Consider the following 17,843-nt stretch of genomic DNA (forward strand, 5'->3'; position numbering starts at 1 on the left):
CTTTTATGTCCCTTTAACCCACAGGAACTTCCTCTTACTTGACGTTGTACTGCGTGACCCATGCAAAGGGTTTGGTTGCTCGTTAGGGTTCGTAATAGTGCGAATTTTTACAAAACCAACTCAAACTATCAAACTTAAAATTTGATATAAACATTTGACGCCCTCTAATCCGATACTATTTGATACTTTCGATGGAAATGCGATTGAGTTAAACAGTGTCAACTTTAAGCTTTTCAATTTCACAATAAAAATAGTATTGTGAAAATTTGCATTATTACAGACACAGTAAGCGAACAAACCCAACTATTTCGTGGGTCGCCCAGTTTTTGACAAGACTTTTATGTTGCATTTACTGCCGAACATTTTGCTCAAAAGTTTTTTCAGTTGTATGTCTCGATTTCTGTCAGAACCCTGAATTTACTGGCTGTAACTGTACCGCCATTATTCATAACGTACGCACCACCAAAAAGTTAAATTTTTGACGTTCTTGAGCACTAGTTGAAATTTTTTTTTCTATTATTGATTATCACATCGATTCAAAACATTAGGCCGCCATTATAGATGATATTTGCGCACTGTAATGTTTGTCAAGCTCGGACCCCCGAAAAAATCACTCGAACAAATTTGTGTTCCCCGTCCGTGTTCGAGTTAGGGAGACTTAACTGTATCACGCCTTAAGTTATTAATTGTGCTTTCTTTTTTGTACACCATTGGTTTAAAAAAAAATCTGTTACCTTGTCTGATCTTCTGCCATCAATAATGGCCGGCAAGTTTTACGTCACATCTTTTGTTTACGCGTAGTAAAGATTGCATCATGAATATCAAGAATTGGTTGACCACGCTTACGATTCTAGATTTTTGTGAAGACCCGCTGTTGATCCATCCTTTTTATACTTGTAATCCATATTTTGCTTTAGTTGGATTTATTATGGACACGCAAACAAAATGTCATGTACAATCTCTTCGACTGGCCCACCAGGCGCCATTCGCGACTCATCGTGCTTGCCATCGCCAATACCATGGACCTTCCTGAACGCATCATGATGAATCGTGTTTCGTCACGTCTCGGTTTGACTCGATTAACTTTCCAACCATACACCTTTCGACAGTTACAAGAGATTGTCGTATCGAGGCTAAGAGGAATGAATGCTTTTGAAGAGGACGCTCTTGAATTAGTGGCCCGTAAGGTACGTTCTAAACACTAGGAATTAATGGAGCGTCCATTCTTAAAAAACCTTAGGCGTGGTCACCTGTATTCCTGTTAGAAATCTTGACGCAAGTCACTAATTTGAAAATCAAATGAAGTTGGCCAATCATTGAAGGTGTAACGTTTAAGCTACCATTTGCTCGAATGACATTTTTAAACAAAAGAAATACAACTTTCCACGCCACCCACGCTGCACGAGCAAAAATTTTGAGCAAATCTTTTGTTTAAGAGATGTGTCTGAAATATGAATTTTGCGCACTAGTTTTTGTTTTTCGTTAATCTTGTTTACACGAACAAAAGACATACTGAATCATTGAATATTTTCAATACTTTATCAGGTTGCAGCTCTCTCTGGTGACGCTCGTCGCTGTCTCGATATTTGTCGCCGTGCTGTTGAAATCGCTGAAGAGCAGCAGCAACAACAGCAAAAAACAACGACAAAGAATACCGATAAACGACGGAAATCAGCAGTCAATGGTAATAAAAGTCCAACAAAGAAAGGAACAAAAGACGACGACGGACTTGTTGGTATGCGACATGTCGAAGTAGCATTAAAAGAGATGTTTTCGTCACCGAAGATCCTTGCGCTTCAGAGTTTGTCACTGATGGAAGAAATGTTCATGAAAGCCATCATCAGTGAATTCAGGAGGTCTGGGCTCGAAGAAGCGCAATTTACTGATGTAAGTTATTTTCAGTTTTTGGTTTGGGACTTTTTTAGGGGTTTACAGGGAATACAGTTCTTCTTTTCGATTCTATTGCGGTAAGAACCTTGTTCTTGTGTAACCTTGTTCTTTTGTAACCTTGTTCTTTTGTAACCTTGTTCTTGTGTAACCTTGTTCTTTTGTAACCTTGTTCTTGTGTAACCTTGTTCTTTTGTAACCTTGTTCTTTTGTAACCTTGTTCTTGTGTCGAGATTTAAAGAAATTAAATGTTGAATCTTTTAGTTTGAATGTTCTGTGTACCTAACTTCTTCAAGTTACGGACCAGACTGGACCAGTCCATTGTAAAGAAATGCCCCGCTTTTTGTTAAGATACACGTGGAAAGCCTCTTAACTCACTGATCACTTAATGATTATGCTCAAAAATAATAGTGAGGCCATGTGTTTACTTTCTCTTTCAGATTTACGATCAATTTCAAAGTCATTGTCGCGCAGAAGGTAACATTTTTCTTTTCTTTACATCCTCCAATCACATTCTCATATTCCTTACCATGATGTGATTTGTATGTTTTAAAGGTTTTGTTTTTTAATAAGAGTGATATCGTTTGCTTGCTCATCAATTTTAATTCATAAGCTTTTTCACATTCGATTGACACGGATGTGGAGCAAGATTGGTCAGAAAGAGGAAAAGAAAAACATTTTTTTTGCTTATATCAGCATAATATAACAATAGGAAGACTGTCATGATATGAAATAACACTGTCTTGATATGAAATATGTGTCTGGTATGAAACGGGAACACTTATGCAAAAAAAAACCCTTTAAGTGGCTGAAGTTAATAGGTCAACTTAGATTAGGTTTATATTTTAGTGAGAAGAAAAGTTGTGTGGTTATGGCTCTTTACCACGTTTTTAACATCCATCCGTCAAGCCATATTAGAGTGATAAGATAAACAGATAACAAACAAAAATAGACTTTTACCCTTAATCGTAAAAAAACCTATATTAAAACTGAACAGCAGTTAAGGTTGATTTCGAAAGTGAAGACTAAATTAATTGTGGTTTCTAGACTACAGTGTTCACGCGATGTTGTAGTGACGTCCATATGACGTCCAAAGCAAGTTCCAATATTCTGAAATCTAAAATCGTGTTTGCGATCAAACCTAAATTACAGAAGCCCCTAAAGAACGTTTTCTGAACTATGATAATGTTGGTCATGAATAGATCTGCCGCTGCGCCAGAAAGTTGTCCGGATCTACTACGGCGAAGTCTTCATAAATTGAGCATGCATGGGGAACGCAGATTTGTTTGAGCTTTAAGAGAATTTCGAGTTATGGGGCTAGTTATGTTTATCAGGCATTGGGCTCTTCCAGAAAAAAATTGTACATGGGGGGGGTGGAGAACAGGGTGACTTTCGGCCCCCCCCCGGACAATAGGTTTTACCCCCGGACAATAGGTTTTACCCCCCGGACAAGCATCTGCTGACCACCCCGGACACCCCAAATTACCCCCGGACAGAGCAAATTTACCCCCGGACAAGGCAAATTTTGATGATTTTTTGCTACCCCCCGGACAAAATATCCTCCATCCCCCATGTAAAAATTTGTTCTGGAAGAGCCCATTGTTGAATGAAGGGACCATAAAACTTGTTCGAGTTCGGAAGACATTCAAGTTATATAGAGGGGTATTTTTTTATAAGAATGGTGTAAATCCATTTTATCATGAATATTTTTAACCTTTTGGGGAAAATCATCCTAAAATATTCTTACATCATTCTTAGGTTAGGATCCTAAAGTCTATTCACGATAAGTGTGCACTCTTTTTTCTTTTAGCTATAACTTTTGAAGGGTTTCTTTTATAATCTTCATAAATTTGGTGTTGTTGGAAAGATGTTAGCGATTGGAACAATTTGGAATAAAAAAATCTATAAAAAAATTCTAAAAATGAAGATGAAAATAAAGAAGAAAAAAATGAAGATCTTGTAGAAAAGTGCTATAACTATCATTTTTACTGAAGTGAATCCTTCATTATCGAACGTCATCACTGTGAAAAAATTTCTCAAAAATAATCATTCAGTCAAAAGATATCAAACAAAGTTATAAGCTGATGTCTGAAAACGCTGTTTTCTGCTGTCTTCTGCTGTTTTTTGGGGTCAATCACTTATTAACTTTGTATCATAATTTTATATTGAATAAATATTTTAGTGAAATTTTTTCACAGTGATGACCTCCTAAGATCAAAGAATTTCTCAAGTGAATATGAAAGTTATAGCAATTTTCTACAAGATCTTCATTGTTTTCTTCTTTATTTTCATCTTCGTTTTTAGAATTTTTTTAAAGACTTTTTTATTTCAAATTGTTCCACTCACTAATATCTTTCCAACAATACCAAATTTATAAAGATTGAGGAATTCCTTCAAAAGTTAGACTTTAGATTTAACATTGGTGCATACGTCTCAAGCATAAAATGGCATTTTTGTGAAAGGAGTGAGTCTTACTTGGGGGTAATTGACAATTTACGATTGAAAATGCTCTAAAAATGGCATTCTTAGCTTGAGTAGCAAAATTCCATGATGGTGATGTTCTTAGCATTTATATTCTTAATTTTTTGGCCATTTCAATCATGGACATTCTTATAAAGTGTATATCTTATAAAAAAGCGTGTACTGTACAACCTAAAATATATCTTTTTTCAGGAGGTTTTGAACCACCCAACACATCAGAAGCATTCACCATTTGTAATTATTTGGGCTCGTTCCGTCTTCTCCTTATCGAAAACGGAATCAAAGATATTCTTCAAAGAGTGAGACTCAATGTGTCAATTGATGACGTCATGTTTGCTTTCAAAGCTAAATCGAGCATAACGTAAACATAAAAGAGCTTCGATCCTACCTTTGAGTGCTACAGATGCCAATTAGCAATACTTATCTTCAAAAGGATGTTTTTAGAGACCGAGGCTGAATATGTCAATTGGTGACGTCATGTTTTCTTTTAAAGCTAAATCGTGTACAACGTAGCATGAATGGTATGAGTGAGTCATAAAGGAGTTTCGAACCTACCTTGTCACAGATCTCCTTAATACTTATCCTCAAAGATATTCTTCAAAGATTGAGGCCTTATGGATAGATAATTTAATCGAATTAACTTTCACGAGATTAAATTTCGTGATTTCTTTTTCTGCTGTCTCTGGTGCTTAGTTATCGCATTATGAGATCAGCTTGTAGCTTCTTAAGCTGCATTAATTAGAAGCCAACCATTTGCGTTGTAAGGCCTCACTTGTAGCTACAAATTGGATTTTAATGTACCTTATCGGCCAAAACTTAGTCGGCCCTAAATGACGAAATTTTGGCTTGGTGATTAAGGGATTAAGGGCCGACTAAAAATTTGGGCCAAATTAACTGTAAATAGAACCGCTTAGTCGGCCCTAAGTGACTAAATACTAAACTTTGACGAGTTGACTAAAATTAGGGCCGACTAATAATTAAGACCGACTAAAATTAAGGCCGACTAAAATTAAGGCCGACTAAGTTTTGGCCGATAAGGTATTGGTATACTTTTTACCATAAGGAGCGAACTGCTTTAAATTTCCAGTAATATTTCAGTTTTTATACATATTTAGAAATTTAATTATTTAAAATAGCAAAAATTTTATCAATTTTATAAATGTAGAATATATTATACATATTCCTAGACTTGTAAATAAAGATTCTGGATAGGGAAATTTTAAAATATTTTGAAACACATTTTGAAAATCAGATTCTCAACTGCAACATTAACCGAAATTAGTGCTTTAAACATCGAATCGATTACAAGATCAATTTTCGAGCAAGTGAAGGAAACCATTTCATTTCCTTGATATAGTCTGATTTGTTCCAATTTCGACCCGTCAATATGTAACGATGGCTGGCTTTTTGCAACAAAAAATAAAAAGTGTCCTGAAGAATATTTCGAAAAAAGTTATATTTAATTTAATAATTTAACCTTTGTTTTTTTCTCTCATAGACTAGATATAAATTAAATGAAACTAAAGATTTTTGAACAATTCTAAAGTTGGTACCTGTAGTTGGATATGAGAAAAGGTAATGTTGTCAAACAGAAACCCAAGGCAGAGCACTTTGATGTAACTCTTTGTCCCATTCAAAGAAAAAGAAGAAGCAAAATTTAAACAACAATCTACAAACATAAAAGACGAAAATACGAAATGCCCGTGTGTTGGATTTGCAAGAAAATCAACCTTCACTGGTCGTGCGCGACAAGATCTAGCCCAAGTAAGATTTTGTAGCCATTTATTCCCCACCTAAGTTGCGCGAACCACGTGATTCTCAAACAGATGCTGGATTGGAAGTACATTGAAGTCTCCATAACTCAAACCTGCACGGGAAACACAAATTTGATGGAATTAAGAAAATTTCGAGTTATGGAGGGCTTTTTCAGTTAAGGAAATATTCGAGTTATAGAGGTTTGAGTTAAAGAAAAACTCTACTCTAATATATATGTTTTGAAAAAAAAATTTGTTTATTCTGCTCTGCGAGGCGCGCTTTCTTTAGAGGGGCGAGGGGGGCCTTTAGATATAATTGAAAATAATATATTTTAGTCATTACTATACTTTAATTTTGATGAAATGGGCCATTCTATTTTATTTCCATAAATGGGGGTGGACGAACATTTCCAGAGGGTAATCCGAAAAAGAATTCCAGGGGGTCTTTTTTCATTTTTCCAAGGGGGTAAAAAGTTATTCTAAAATTTCCACGGGATAAAAGACTGATTTTAGTTTGTCCACCTTCACTTTAAGGTAGGAAAAGAATCATTCCAAGGGTAATTTTGTAAACTTCGCCATTTTCCAGGGGGTATCGACACATTTTCAACAATTTTTCTTTGACTTGAAAAGGTTTGTCCACCCCCTGTACATATGGTTTTTTAATGGAACAGCCAAATGTTATCTTAAAAAATGTTTTCCCTCAGTGAGAGGGTGAAACAGATGCTTCTTCACGCTTGAAATTAGTCTTTCTCTGCCTTTTCAAAAAAAGGTCATTAATGATTTGATTTTAAATGTAACGAAACTAAATCAAAACTACAGGGGTGTCAAAACAGTTATTTCCAAAGGTGGAGGACCTCCCACTATAGGGTGACAATTTCTTTCAATTCTTATTATATACGAGAAAATCTTTTGCTAAGGTTCATTAGCAAAAGAAGAAATTTGCCTTTGAACGGTTTAGGTTCATAGGTTCATCTTAATCAAGATTCCATAGAGATATATATTTTGTGTGGATTGTTTTCATAAGTTTCGGAATTATCCTAACGTTTTCTTTGAGTAACTTAAAGGAAGAAATTTTGGCGGAAAGAAAATTTGGCGGATTTGGCGGACTTGGCTAGAATCCGCCAAATTAAGTTCCCGCCAAAATTTCTTTTTTCCGCCATCCGCCAAATTAAATTCCCGCCAAATTAAACTTTTTGAAAATATGATCTCTTTTAAGGTGTTTTTGCATTTTTTTTGCTGTTTTTACGCCATTTTAAGGATAAAATTTTCAGCAAACGCCAAATTAAATTCCCGCCAAATTTAGTTTTTTCGTCCATCCGCCAAATTAAATTCCATCTAAAAAACTTTTTCGGGCAACCGCCAAATTAAATTCCCGCCAAAATTTCTTCCTTTAAGGTAATCGAAAAGTTTTACAATCTTAGATACGCTTGTAAGAGAGAAATGGATCTGAAAATTGTTTTTCTACTCGTCACTTTAATTTCATTATTTTCTGGTGGCCATTGTAAAAATTGTAAACATACGGTAAATTTGTGTACTTTTTTTCAATTGACAAAATATTCTGAGGGAATGAGAAAATCGACAATAGCTTTTCTCTACCACTGGGGGGAGGGGGCTCCTTATTTGAGAACAGGTCTGAACCACAGATATCTGTAAGGGCTAGATAGGCAACTTTAAGCTTTCTCCAGCAAAAAAAAGTGAAGCAAAAATTTGACTTTTTTAATTTCGTGCCGATGGATAGGATCTAGCATTTTAATTGTTTTCAGAGCGCGAGATCAAAAAAAATTAGGCGGCAAACGCTATTTCGCATCTCTCAAACCAGTGAAATTGCTTGTTGTCACGTGATTTCTTTGGTAGGAAATCCTACCAAAACTTGCTTCACTTTTCGATAAAGGCCGCAAATCTAGCCCAAATCTAGCCCTGTGGTCTGAACACTTATCGCCATTGCTGTAGAAAAAGAAACCATTTCCAATACAATTAGACACCAGTCTCACAGCCCCGGTGGAACTTTTTTCTTCAGTGGGGATAAAAATCTCTATCGAAATTCCCAGTGGGGATAGAAATTTAATTGTTCCAAGGTTAAAAAATCCAGTGGGGATGGTTTTGGAGTGCAATCTTTAGACATTGATTTTCGAGTGGGGATGAAATCAAAGTCAATTTCCCAGTGGGGCTGAAATTCCAGGGTATTTTCCCACCGGGGACCAAATTTTTGCCAAATTTTCCAGTGGGTATGGGGTCCCAGTGGGTCTTTGACACAGGGGTGTAATTAGCAATCTCAAATCATTTTAAAAGAAGTAAGCGCTTCAATCCTCGTATATTTTTATCTTTGCTGGTCAATTGTCAATAGACTGTACCAAAATGAAGCACACTTACACATTTCAATGGCTGTTGAAGATCTCCAACCTCCCTAGATAACCCATATCCCCCTGAAGAAAACGTTCAGCCTCCCAGAAAATTATTCACCCGTTTTTGAATTTTTCAACCCCTCAGGAAACCCATATTTCCCCTGTAGAAGATGTCAAAACCTTTTGTCACATTCCTTCCTCTTGGAACTATTGTAAACTTTTTGAATTCTATTCTCCTTTGGGTTTAAACCACTTGATTTTCGTCTAACAATGTTTAAAAAGATTTAACCCAATCGTAGTGTATTCCCGGGGGGGGGGCACTCGATTTCGAAACGACGGTATGTGCCGCGCAAAATCTGCTTTTCAAAATCGTACCCTGACAGTGCAGTTCAATATGGATGAAAAGGTACCCTTTCAGTGCATCTTCTCATGATTTACCCAACCCTTATACTTTAATGGGATAGAATTTCGCGGGGATTAAATTTCGTGGATTTGGGTGTCATCCGCGAAAATCCGCGAAATTAAGTCCCAATGGAAATTTGGAAGGGCCTGATCCGCGAAATATTTCTAAACAAAACTCAAAATATGTCAAATAAATACTATTTGAATGTTTACTTGCATCAAAGAGGCGCAAATAATGTGTATTTCAACAACCAACTGATTTGACAGTAAAAGTCACAAAATCGTGAAAATATTGCCACCCAATAGTGCCACCCGCGAAATTAAGTCCCCGCGAAATTTAATCCCCGCGAAAGTTTATCCCATTAAAGTAGTGCACTATATTTTTCAGCTGTAAATCTGCGTGAAAAGAGAAGCTTGGGAAATTTTCTGTTTCAAAGAAAAACTGAGAAAATTATTCTTGTCAGCTGTAATTATCAGACAATAGGAACTTTTTCAAACAAACGAGAAGTAAAAACCTTTCGTTTTATCAATTATTTTGAATTTGTTTTAAAATTCGACCCTTGCAGTGCAATCTCACAGAAACACCTTCGACCCTTACAGTGCATTTTGGGATGCTGAAAAACCCCACCCTTAAGCGCGGCACATGTTTTTCTGAAAATTCTCCCATTAAAATTCTGACGTCATCGGAAAACGCCCAAAACGTCGATTTTTTTGCCTTAAAAAAGCCATTTCTTGGCATCAGGTGGTCGAAACTTAACAAATAACCCCATTTTCTTTATCTATTTTTCACGCTGAATCCGTTGGTAGCATCAGATATTTGATTTTCAGACCTCGAAGAAACCGTTAGTGAAGCGATAAGTTCTATCGATTCAGTAAAAATCGATTCAATCGAAAACTACAGGAAATCCAAAGGGCAAATTTTTTTTGTCATTTCTACATCCTATTAGGGGCATAATATCAAATATTTGCCATAATCTAAGTGGAGCGCTACCAAAACCTGTTTTAAGGTCTTTTCTGAATCTCGGACGCAGGCCAAGTTCCCTTAAGGTATGTTACTAAGGAATTATTGAACACAATTTTAAAACTCATATCTCCTTTCAACGGTAGACCGGTCGGCAAATTTCAGGGTCTTGTTTTATTTTCAGGTACCGGTGAATTACCATGGAGTCAAACCTTTGACTTTCTACGATGATGAAGGTTAGTTTAGAAAATTAGTTTACAATCATGGACTAAATACATGTTTTTCTTTTTATAAGCATATGTCTGCCCCTACATCAGGCTCGCATTACTTTAGGCGTAGAAACTTTCGCGAACAGAAACTTTCGCGAGGTCGAAAAATCGCGAAATTCACGACATTTACTTTCGCGAATTTGACGAAAATTTTTTTTTCGCGAACATAAACTTTCGCGATTTTGGAGTTTCGAAATCTTTTGCGAGCATTTACTTTCGCGAATGCGGCAAATTGGGAAAGAAAAGGTTTAACAGAAATTTTCAAAAAACTCACACAACAGTCCTTTTTCACTAAAGTGTAAACTGTAAAAAGCCTATTTTACAAAGAAAACTTCGATTCATCAAATAGATTGAAAGCGTTTCTGTCTTCGTATGGCGCTACCCATTCTTCGTCATTTTCATCTTCGGTTTCGTCATAGTCAAAGTTCTTGTTATTGTGTCCGATCAAAGAACGCTCTTCAATTGTAAGACAAGCAATAGCGATCATACGTAGACGATTAGCCTCGACAACATCCTCTCCATCATTCATCATTGGATCAAGCTGCTCGAAAGGATCGATAGAGGGAAGATTTTGCAATCCTAGATCGATTGCATCTTTAATTCCCGAAGACACCCATCCACTGGTGATAATCTCCTTCCCCTTAGCAGATGTCATTTCATTGTAGAAATCGATTATCCAACCTGCTTGCAGAGGCTTTAGTGTGGTTAATTGGAGCTTGATTTTTACGTCATCCAATGGAACGTTTGATGCAAGTTGCTTTGAAATTTGTGAAGAATACCAACTTGAAAATTTCCCCTTTAGAAACCTCTTACAGTATCCATTCACTGTCAGATCCAATGGCTGATAAAACTTCGTCATGTTTTTCGGGACATTCACAAGAAGGATGTTGTTATCGAGGTATTTGTCGACAACATCTTTGGTAGTTTGTCCCGTAAAGGCATCCATGATCATAAGCGTCTTTTGGTCAGATGGGAGACCAAGACTTTCTCTTTCTGCTTTGACATAAGGCAGGATGATTTCTTCAAAGAATGTAATTGATTCAGCTGTGTTAGAAAAGTGCTTGGGGTTGACACTCAAGCTAAATCCTTTCGGAAAGCTTACCGTAGGGATACTTTGTTTTGTTTTACCCCCATATATCAATTGGATGGGAAGAAACTTTCCTGAGAGGGTGACAGCAAACGTACCAGTCATCATTCTCTTGTCTTCAGATCTTTCGATTGTGACTGATGCGGATCCTTTTTTCGCTATCGTCATGTTACCAACAGGTGCATACTTCAGAGGAGTTTGATCAAGGTTTAGAATAAGCTACCAAAAAAAACACTGAAATTGCCAAGCTATACATTAAACTTGTTAGAGAGCGATATACAAACCCAAAGGAAGAGGATATTCTTGGTTGCTATGTTACAGAAATTGAAGAAGAGGCTGTAATTTTCGCCATCGAACAAGGCAAAAGCAGAGAGAAAACTCCTTCCGGAAAAGCAGCATCGCTATCGAAAAGTCGTCAACCTCCTCGCAAGAAACAAAAACAGTTAGACATTAGAACATTATTTGCTGGAGCAGCGAACCAACGTAATGAGAGAGGAAATAATGGAAATAACAGTGGAAGTCGTAGTAGTAGAAAAGAAAATGGAACTGGAATAATTGAAATTGATTGATTAATCTAGCTTTGTAAACTGTTATTTTGTAAAAAGGCTTATCCTTTTTTACTTCAAAGAAAAAAGCATACTAGGTAATTTACCAAAAATATGAGTTTTCAAAACTTTTTTTTCGCGAGCATAAGACCACATTTTATTTCGCGAGCATTTACTTTCGCGAATTGCCCTTTCAAGAATTTTCAAATACATTTACTTTCGCGAAAAGGGCCAAAATTCGCGAAAATCGCGAAAGTTTCTGTTAGCGAAAGTTTCTACGCCTAAAGTATGCTTAGCATGCATTCTATTGTTCTGAAACAATACAGCCATTGTTTAGGTACCAAAAACTGAGCCTGCATATGCTTATAAAAGTTATGCTTATAAAAGAAAAAACATGCATTTAAGACAAAGCGGGGATTTCTCTGCGAAATTTTAAACAACACAAATGATTTTTAAGCGTGTTAAACTACAGTTGGAAAGTAGAGTTTTAAGTCTGAGTGTTTAACATGATACTTAAAACTTACGATACCTTAGGATCTCAGGATTTGAAAGCTCGAATTTGCTCCAATAAGGCTTGGAATATAGCATAGAAGCCACCGAACCCCTCCAAAATCTAAATATCTATTATACAAACACTAGATAGAGCCTTTTTGTCTATATAAGCTATCTGTAATCTACTCCTGCTGTTTCAACGTATATTTTTTAAAGTACGTTTTTTTAATAAGCAAGTGTCTGCCCCCTATATAGTGTCCATATAACGCAACATGAACTTTGTTCTTAAACAAGATTTCTGAATCCCAGCCAATCAAATTTTGTGAATCGTACCAGAGGAATGTAAAGAGATGGAAAAACAGTTTCTTGAAAACAATGGAAAAACGGCTCGCCATATACCAGGTCTCTTTCCCTTAAGGGAGTTTATGCCCAGTCGTTAGGTTTCTTTTGTTGTCGCTGTAAAAAATCTGCATAATTGGCATGTTGTGACAATTTTTTTTTGTTTCAGGCCTGATTGTGCGCAAACTTTTAGGGCTTATATTTGGGTAAACCTCACCTAAAGGAAAGGTACCTATATCTTCCTGCTCGGAATTTCCTAGTGATTCTACTGATATAACCGCATCATGACCGCACCATTATATAGAAATCTAAAGCTCGGTTTCTAACAGTTTTACAAGAATTAATTTAATCTCGAAGTTAATATCATAGCGTTTAAGGATTTTCTTTTGCTATACATCGGTAAAAAATTGCTCTTTATTAATTCTTAAAAATGGAACCAATAATCAGCGAAAAAGGAAAAACAAATTTTCATTTTTATCGTCGAATCATGTAGAAACCGTCCGATTTGTATGGCGAGCCGTCTTTTCTGGACTTTCATTTAATGACCTAATCAACGTTTTTACAATAGAATTTTCAATAGAAGTGATCTTTGAACTTTGAGTAATCAGAAAAGCTGTTTTTCCATATCTTTACATTCCTCTGATCGTACCCATAGACGTATAAAGGGGGGGGGGGGTGGTTTGTAGGGGTTCGAAATACCGTTTTCCCGTCAAAATTTTAGCTGAATCCCGGAATCCCGGAATCCCGAAAATTAAAAAAATATATATATATATCTCCGTCACACCGGTTTGTACAGGTTCAAATACCGGCATAATGACAAAAAATAAGGCCAAATACCGTCACCGTCTGATTTTAAAATACCGTTTTCCCGTCTTTTTTTATTCATCAAATACTATAATACCGTACTAAAAAAGGGCCAATCCCGTCACACCGTAAAAGTACAACCCCCCCCCCCCCCTTATAAAGAAAAACAGGAGTTGAATGTGTCGGTAATTGGTCGTTAAAGTCTTTTGATTTTTTTATAAAATGTATCAAAAAAAATTCTAAGCTTGCCCGATGAAATAAGACTTTTTAGTAGAACTCAAGTTTGCTCTGAACATTTTAATTATCAGTATTGAAGATTCTAGCCTTTTAATATACGAAAATTAAATAAAACTTTGTCCACGACACAAGTTTATGTTCCATTTCGTTATCCGTTCAATTTTGTTTTGAAAATATATTTTTTTTAAATAAAACTTTGTCCACGACACAAGTTTATGTTCCATTTCGTTATCCGTTCAATTTTGTTTTGAAAATATATTTTTTCAAGCCAGAAAATGAAAAGTTCTTTATAAGTACACACAATTTCAGACTCAATTTGTAGACATAAAGTCGCTGGAGAATTTTGGAGGAAAGTATCAAGCAATAGAGTTCACCTTACAGAAAAGATTGATCGAAAAATCTTATCATTTGATGAAGGATTGCCAAGTTTACAGACCTTTTTTTAGTCCAAATATTTTTATACACTGATGTCAGAAACAATGAATCTCGTCTCATCTAATTTCTAAAGCTTAAATGAGCCAATAAGATTTCACTTATGGATAAAAGAGCTCATTAAAAATGCACGATATATGAGATTATGAGCATGCATACATCGTAACTTTTTTAACCGTAAGGCGAGCTTGGTTAAAATAGCATACTTCTCCTGTTTCTTTATACCTCCATGTCGTACCGTTACCTTATCGGGGAAAACTTCGTCGGGGAATATTTTCGTCGGGGAAAAATTCGTCACTTGCTGGTAGTTGGTAAACGCATTAAAAACGAAATCAAAGCCTGTGAGAATATAATGAAAAGGCAGGACGAAGAAATAAACCATTTGAAAGCACAAGACGTCAATGTTATGGTCAACGAAATGAAAGAAACTATCGACACCAGAATAACCACGCTTGAAAAGAAGATTGAAAGCATCATCGGAAAGAAAGAAGAGAAAAGACCACCAATGAGCTACGCTAAAATCACATCCAAACACATCGAGAAAACCATTGGAGATGCGATTCGAAAAGAAAAGCAGGAGGAGCAGCTGATTCGATCTACAGCACGCAACCTAATTTTTCATGGGATTGATGAATCGACAGATGAAACTGAAGAAGAAACAAAAATCGAGGACGAAGAATTTATCCATGACAAAATTATTGGTCAGCGGCTCCATCTGAGGAATATAAAGATTACCGAGACGCAGCGGATCGGGAAATTAACGAAAGAAAGAGAAGATAAAGCGAGATACCGACCAATTAAAGTCACATTTACGAACGAAGAGGACAAGAACACAGTGTTGCAAGCAATAACAAAAGAAAAAGGCTTTCCTTACCGAGTGACAGAGGATTTGACCAAAAATGAAAGACAGATAATTAAAGAATGGTGTAAGGAAGCCGAAAAAATGAATGCTAAAATCAAGGAAGACAACACAAAATGGAAAGTCCGGGGGAGCCCGCGAAAAAAACTCTATTTCAAAAAGATCATTGTAAAAAGTACGAGCGGTTTATAGAGGCCCATGTGTCTTCACGGTGGCCTGCAAACCTGTAAAGCTGTATTATTATATTAAGGCCGGGGAATATTTTCGTCGGGGAAAATATTCGTCACTTGTCCAAAATTTAGTCACTTTTCCCCGACGAAGTTTTCCCCGATAAGGTATTTTGTAATTCTCAATATGACAAACCCTTATGACCCTCTTTGGAGAATCAAAGAATATTATTTTATGAGATACGATTGATGGATTGAAAGTCTGAACCTAATTCGTCTCAACTGGATCGTCTGTTTCGAAATCCTTTAAAAGAATTCGAGAAGCTCCGTAAATTTGTCATATTCCATTTCTTAGTGAGTTCCTCTTTGACGATTTTGGAATGATAGAAGCCTTTCAAGTGCTTTGACGCAAATTCGATCATTTTACTACTGCAGGAGCTTCGAAAGTTAAAAGTGACGTCAAAAAATCGAATGCTTGCAGCCCGAAAACCTGGGCTCCAAACATTCGAAAAAGTCGCAAAGTGGAATAGACGTCAATTGCGTTGAAAAAACGCGGGTGACATCTAGTATAGGCTAGATTTCTGTTTGAGACAAAAAAACCTGACTTTGTGTGTGACGAAAATTATTTTTAATTTCGCCTTAGCGAAAGTATTACAACCAGCATTCTGCGGCGGCGGCGGCGGTAAGGAAAAGAAATTAGAAAACGAAAGTGCTTGATACGGTGGACTAACTCACTAAAATAAATTTACAAATTACACGCTCGTATAACCACGGACGATTTTCGCAGGTTTTCTTTGGATTACGTCATATATCTTTCTGTCTTTAGCTTCACAGTTTTTTAGTTTTTTTTTATTTTCTTATAAGCATATACTTTATAAGAATCAAATCAATAACTCTTGATAGACGGTGATAAACCTTTTGGTAATTAATTCTTGCAAAGTAAACAAGGGATGGCGCACAATATGAGCATACTTATTTTTTATAAGCATATACTTTATAAGAATCAAATCAATAACTCTTGATAGACGGTGATAAACCTTTCGGTAATTACTTCTTACAAAGTAAACAAGGGAGGGCGCACAATATGAGCACATTCATTTTTGAACCTACCCCGGTGGGGTGGAGGTTCTATAAATTAACCTTTGTCCGTTCGTTCGTTCGTTATTAGCTTTCCTCGTGATTGGCTCGTTAGTTTTTTCTGATTTTTTGCTCAAAGATGTGTAACTATAAACCCTCGAATGCGACGGAGCCCGATTTTCGAAAAAAAAAATTTTTGGGCAAATTTGGGCCAAAAAGCGGCTAAAAAACTGTTTTTCTTGACTTTGTGAAAAATTGGATCATTAACTTTTTCTGATTTTTTGCATGAAAGTAGGGTACACTATCATAGGTAAAAGATGGCTCAAGCAGATTATTTCAAAAAAATTTTGTTGGCTCAAAAAACGCATGTTTATCTATAAGAATCACTATTAATAAGCATACATTAATGTTCTTAGTTAAATTACTCAATTTTTTTATGAGATAGATGTTTTATTTGCTCATGAGGGCTTACTTTTGAAGAATGTGTGTGTTTAGACATGAAATTTTGGTTCCTTGGCGTGTTTTTATAGAAAAACTGGCCAAATTCGATATTTATTAATTCATAAGCACATTATCAATTACTTAGGTATTAGCTTTTCTCGAGATTGGCTTTTTGATTCTTTATGATTTTTTGCACAAAGATGCATAACTATAAACCCTCGAATGTGACGGAGCCCGAATTTCGAAAAAAAAATTTTTTGGGCAAATTTGGGCCAAAAAACGGCTAAAAAACGGTTTTTTTGGACTTTGTGAAAAATTGTATCATTAACTTTTTCTGATTTTTTGCATGAAAGTAGGGTACCATCATTAATAAGCATACATCAATGTTCTTAGCCAAATTACTCAATTTTTTGATGAGATAGATGTTTTTTTTGCTTACGAAGTCTTGAATATGAAAGAATATTTCAAGAACATGAAATTTTGGTTTCTAAACGTTTTTTTATAAGAAACAAACGACTAATTTTAATAGATCGTCACTATTTGTGTTCTGAATGATTGTTTAATGGTCACGCTCACGTAGATATCAATTATATATGTGTTAAATGCATAACCAGGTAAGTATCACTTGTTCTTATAAGCATATACTTTATAAGAATCAAATCAATAACTCTTGATAGACGGTGATAAACCTTTCGGTAATTAATTCTTGCAAAGTAAGCAAGGGATGGCGTGCAATATGAGCATATTCATTTTTCTTATAAGCATATACTTTATAAGAGTCAAATCAATAACTCTTGATAGACGGTGATAAACCTTTCGGTAATTAATTCTTGCAAAGTAAACAAGGGATGGCGTGCAATATGAGCATATTTATTTTTTATAAGCATATACTTTATAAGAGTTCTTAAAAGTTAAACAACAATTGTTCTTAAATTGGTCTTATTTTTTTAGCGATTTTAAGCTTCGTTGTTCTTGTAAAATTGTTTTATCAAGGCTCTATGTAAAGTATAGATTTCAGATTAGCTTCAATTTTACTTCGTGTTTTTTTCCATGCAGTTCAAATTCTAGGCGAAATTTTCGACTTCAAGTCGTCTCTTTTATTATTAGACCGTTTACTTGGTACACCCGCTACTACCATTCCCGTCTTATCAGCTGAATATCGAATTGACTACGAATTGCGAATCCACAGCTTTGGACTTTATAACTGGTGCAAGTATATTATGCTATCCAATAACAAACCCAAACAAGTTGGAGATGCCGCTCCTGG

General features: G+C 35.8%; 1 protein-coding gene and 1 long non-coding RNA gene across 2 annotated transcripts in view; both read left to right on the forward strand.

Moving 5' to 3' along the window:
- LOC136821583 (origin recognition complex subunit 1-like) overlaps nt 1-4,818 on the forward strand; it is a 38,364-nt gene extending 33,546 nt beyond the window's left edge. Inside the window, exons 13-16 of the mRNA XM_067077808.1 lie at nt 918-1,187; nt 1,546-1,887; nt 2,328-2,364; nt 4,561-4,818. Coding sequence (XP_066933909.1) covers nt 918-1,187; nt 1,546-1,887; nt 2,328-2,364; nt 4,561-4,733 — 822 coding nt within the window. The 3' untranslated portion in view covers nt 4,734-4,818. The remainder of the gene's footprint in view (nt 1-917; nt 1,188-1,545; nt 1,888-2,327; nt 2,365-4,560) is intronic.
- A 2,729-nt stretch (nt 4,819-7,547) lies between these two features.
- On the forward strand, nt 7,548-17,843 carry LOC136821527 (uncharacterized). Its single transcript, XR_010848759.1, has 3 exons — nt 7,548-7,643; nt 10,012-10,063; nt 17,684-17,843. It is a non-coding gene; the product is annotated as an uncharacterized lncRNA (long non-coding RNA).

This window comes from Clytia hemisphaerica, unplaced genomic scaffold (genome assembly GCF_902728285.1).
Source record: "Clytia hemisphaerica strain Z4C2 unplaced genomic scaffold, Clytia hemisphaerica genome assembly, whole genome shotgun sequence".
Classification (NCBI taxonomy): domain Eukaryota; kingdom Metazoa; phylum Cnidaria; class Hydrozoa; order Leptothecata; family Clytiidae; genus Clytia; species Clytia hemisphaerica.